The 4,519-nt window shown below is 60.5% G+C and overlaps 1 protein-coding gene across 4 annotated transcripts in view; it reads left to right on the top strand.

Annotated features, from left to right (window-relative positions):
- KCNC3 (potassium voltage-gated channel subfamily C member 3) overlaps positions 1-4,519 on the top strand; it is a 14,243-nt gene that overhangs the window by 4,081 nt on the left and 5,643 nt on the right. For all 4 annotated transcript variants that reach the window (XR_005835802.1, XR_005835801.1, XM_040634344.1 and 1 more), the window contains exon 2: positions 2,708-3,815. Coding sequence is in view for 2 of the 4 variants with exons in the window: in XM_040634344.1 (XP_040490278.1) it covers positions 2,708-3,815 (1,108 nt within the window). In the remaining 2 variants the exon portion in view is untranslated. The remainder of the gene's footprint in view (positions 1-2,707; positions 3,816-4,519) is intronic.

Genomic DNA, 4,519 nt, shown 5'->3' with positions numbered 1-4,519 from the left:
CGTCCTCCTACTAACTTCCTCCCTGTGTTGGAAGAGAGGGGAACAGCTCAAAATGGGGGGGGATCAGAAAGGAGGGGAAACAGGAACAACTCCGGGGCCCCCTCCTAGCCTCCCGGGGACCCAAACACCCGGAGGAACCGGTCCGCTCCCTCCCCCCACCGTGCCGTGTCCTGGGCCGGGAAGGACGCGGAGCCGCAGTGCCGCATTCGCGCCAGGGGAGGGAGCAAAGGGGGGGGGGAACCTAGAGGCACCGCATAAAGTTTGGTCCCGGGAAGCGCTGAGTTGGCGAGATTTGGGGCTGGGTGGGGGGAGGTGGGGAGGAGGAGGTTCCGAAGGGACTTGGCCCTAATTGCCCCCTCGGCCTCTGAGTGGCCTCCTCCCCCATGGCCTGGGGCGCCCTTCTCTCGTGACCCCATTGAAGGGTGCTGAGGTGAGACCAGGGGTCCGGGACAGTTACGGGGCGGGGGGGAGGTTGTCACTCACTTACTCCACAAATGGTTTTTGAGTGTCGGATTGCCAAGTACTTTCCAGCCTACAAGTGAGAGAGTTTGACAGAGTTGGGAGCAGAGGCCAATGCAACGTGGAGAGTACGGCCCCACCTTATCCTCGCTCCCCTCCCCGTAATTTTTCCTTTCCTTCTTACAGGGACTCCTGGCCCTCCTGCCCCTTCTGCTTTTGAACCACCTGGGGGCAAGGGGTTAAACTAGTCCCGACGCTGTCCAGCCTCTACAGCTGCGCACTGCAGCGGGTGCCCACCTTTCCTTCCTTGCTTTGGGAGGGAAGGAGTTAAACTCCTGGCCCGAGGCCTTCCGTTCCGAAGCGGCGGCACTGCGGCTGCGTCCTGCTTGCTCTACTCCGGCCCGGGAGGGGTTAAGACCGCTCTCAGCCGCGGCGGCTGCGCACTGCGGCGGGGGAGCTGGCCGAGGTGCTGGCCGAGGGCGCGCCCCGCCCCCCGGCCCGGCCGGCCCGCCCCCACTGCGGTGCCGCAGCCTGCGCCGCGCACCCGTCTCGGAGGGGGCGGGGAAGCACCGGGCATGCGCTGTGCGGCGGCCTCTGGCCTCTTAAACCACTGCGGAGAAACGAGGAGGGGGCGGGGCAGAGAGAGACAGCGCTGACCCCAACCCACCCCAAGGTTCAGGGCACTGTCTGCGGCAGACTCGGGCCCACCTCTCTGCTCTGCACTTCAGGTTAAAGTTGAGCCTTCCCAAGCCCAGACCCCGCCTCCCAGCCCTGTGGAGGAAGGGGAGTGGCTGAGGGGCTGTGTTGGCCCCCAGCTCACCCCAAGGTCTAGGATCCTGTCTGCAGTCGGAGCCTGGGCCCCCACTTTTCTCTGCATCCCTGATTAAAACTCAAGCTACCCAGGCCCTCCTTCCTCCTCTACCCAACTGATTAAAGCCGCTCTTCGCCTTAACACCAGTCTCCTTCTCCCTGCAAGGCACTAACCCCACTCTTTCCTTCTCTCTGCATAATTGATGAAGCCCATTGTCATCTCCAGGGGTCAGCTCTGTCCCCTTCCTTCTCTAAGGTCTTGACCGCACCCTGCTCCTCAAGGTTTTCTTCAAAATCCACACCGTTGCGTGCAGGACTCTGGTCCTCCCCATCTTGAAATAACCCATGTGTGCCCCCCCCCCCCCCCCCCCCGCCTTCTCTGCACTTTTGGCTAAAGCTTCCTCACCTCTATGGCCCTAGCTCCGCCATCTCCCCTGACACTTCAGCCCCTGACCCTCCCTTCCTCTCCAGAGCCTGAAACCCCAACCCTCCTTGCTTCTATCCTTTTCAATTTTTGCAGACTTGACCCTTCACTTTTCCTATTTATGGCCATAACACCCTTCTCTGGTTCTAGTCCTTTGCTGTGCTCTCTGGTTCTAGTCCTTTGCTGTGCTCTCTGGGTGAGGGTGACACACAGCTTTCTCCCTTCTCTGGGGCTGGATATTGGGACCAGGGTCCTTAAACCCTGGCTCCTCTCTGAAGGCCTTGACCTTACCCCCAGCTAACTGATGCCCGCTTACCCTAATAGGAGCTCACATTTTCTTACTGACTTCCAGACACTAGGCTAAGCCCTGTTTCTGGAGACAGGACTTTTGTATACTCATCTAATATAATCCTCATAATAATCTGTTAAAAAACCTGAGGTGTGGAAAGCTTAATCCCCTTGCCCAAATTAGGCAAGGAGAAAAGCTGAATTCAAATCTAGGCTTTCTCAACCGTCTTGGGGATTCTGCCTCCCCACCCACCTTCTCCCTTTCCCCGTCCCTTGGCTCCAAGCCGAGCTCCAAAGCCTCTGATACACAGAGGGTGGGTGATCTTGGTCTCCCCCTACCCCATCCCATCCCTCCCCCCAGAATCCTTGGACCCTGCTGGGGAGTCCTGCGATGGGACACAGGGTGTGGGGAAGTGGTCTAGGAGACAGAGTAAAGGACCAGAAATTGCCGTTTCCATGAAAACAGTTGCCCATCTGCTGCCACTGCCGGAGCCAGCTCCTATCCCAGGCCGGGGACAGCTGCCGCTGATCATTTCCCTCCCCTTTCTCAAGCGTCAGCAGGGACAGCAGGAAGCAGGCTGTGATGGAGGCATGGGGTTGGGGCTCCTGCATCTCCCTGGAGTTTGGGGCTGGGCAAAGGGGCCGCTGGGAGGGTCTTGTGGCTATGGCTGGTTGACCAGATGCCTGGGTCACCTTTCGCCCTCTCTCTCCTGCTCTGCCTCACAGTATGTGGCTTTCGCCTCCCTCTTCTTCATCCTCATCTCCATAACCACCTTCTGCCTGGAGACGCACGAAGGCTTCATCCATATCAGCAACAAGACGGTGACACAGGCCTCCCCGATCCCCGGGGCTCCGCCGGAGAACATCACCAATGTGGAGGTGGAGACGGAGCCCTTCCTGACCTACGTGGAGGGCGTGTGCGTGGTCTGGTTCACCTTCGAGTTCCTCATGCGTATCACCTTCTGCCCGGACAAGGTGGAATTTCTCAAGAGCAGCCTCAACATCATCGATTGCGTGGCCATCTTGCCCTTCTATCTCGAGGTGGGCCTCTCGGGCCTCAGCTCCAAGGCTGCTAAAGACGTGCTGGGCTTCCTGCGGGTCGTCCGCTTCGTCCGAATCCTGCGCATCTTCAAGCTCACGCGCCACTTTGTGGGGCTGCGCGTGCTGGGCCACACGCTGCGCGCCAGCACCAACGAGTTCCTGCTGCTCATCATCTTCCTGGCGCTGGGCGTGCTCATCTTCGCCACCATGATCTACTACGCCGAGCGCATCGGCGCGGACCCCGACGACATCCTGGGCTCCAACCACACCTACTTCAAGAACATCCCCATCGGCTTCTGGTGGGCCGTGGTCACCATGACGACCCTGGGCTACGGAGACATGTACCCCAAGACGTGGTCGGGGATGCTGGTCGGGGCGCTGTGTGCCCTGGCGGGGGTGCTCACCATCGCCATGCCCGTGCCCGTCATTGTCAACAACTTTGGCATGTACTACTCGCTGGCCATGGCCAAGCAGAAGCTGCCCAAGAAGAAGAACAAACACATCCCCCGCCCGCCGCAGCCCGGCTCTCCAAACTACTGCAAGCCCGACCCTCCCCCGCCACCCCCGCACCACCCCCACCACGGCAGCGGCGGCATCAGCCCCCCGCCCCCCATCACCCCACCCTCTGTGGGGGTGACTGTGGCTGGGGCCTACCCCCCGGGCCCCCACACGCACCCCGGGCTGCTCAGGGGGGGAGCGGGTGGGCTCGGGATCATGGGGCTGCCTCCTCTGCCAGCCCCTGGGGAGCCTTGCCCATTGGCTCAGGAGGAAGTCATTGAGATCAACCGGGCAGGTGAGAAGGGTGCATGAGGGGTGGGGGTGGGGGGCAGCGCAGGCAGAGACCCGTGGGAGGAGGCCGAGAGGTTTGGAGGGGAAGGAGGTCAAGAGAGATTGGGGGGGGGGGTCACGACAGAGGGGAGAGGGAAGAGCAAACGGTTATTGCTGAGGTCAGTGAAAAGGCACAAAGACAGTTTTGGGAGAGACAGATATTCCGGGGGACCAGGGAGCAGAGTAATCAGCCTCCAGCAAGGGGGACTCAGACACAGGCACGGAGAGGGTCTAACGTGGGAAACACAGGCCTCTCAGACACCTGGCCAAGGGCCAGCGGCAGCATCTGAGTCTTCCTGATGACCCTGAGAAGAAAGTCTAAAAGCAACAGTCAGAAACCAAGCGATCATCACTGAGAGCGGGAGAGAGAGGACAAATGGAGGGAGAGGTGGGGGGGTCAGTGGCAGAGAGTTCAGGTTCTAATAAGAGTGAGGCCAAGAGAAGAGACGAGACTTAAAAACCCAGAGGTAGATAGAGGCCAGGAAGATAGGCCCAGAGGGCGGACCAGCCACATGACAGTGACTTGGGATCCAGGGGCCCGTCTCTGGCTCTGCCGACAGCAGCCTGAGCGGGATCTGAGGGTCTCCCAGAGGCTGCTGAGAGGAAGAGGTGAAGCCAAGGAGATGAGGGAGAAGAAAGTTGACCGAGTGTTGCCCCCCCCCCCCCCCC

The sequence above is a fragment of the Ursus maritimus genome, unplaced genomic scaffold (genome assembly GCF_017311325.1).
Source record: "Ursus maritimus isolate PB19 unplaced genomic scaffold, ASM1731132v1 scaffold_19, whole genome shotgun sequence".
Taxonomy (NCBI): Eukaryota; Metazoa; Chordata; class Mammalia; order Carnivora; family Ursidae; genus Ursus; species Ursus maritimus.
Note: the sequence above shows the minus strand (reverse complement) of the source record. Positions and strands in the feature narration are given on the sequence as shown.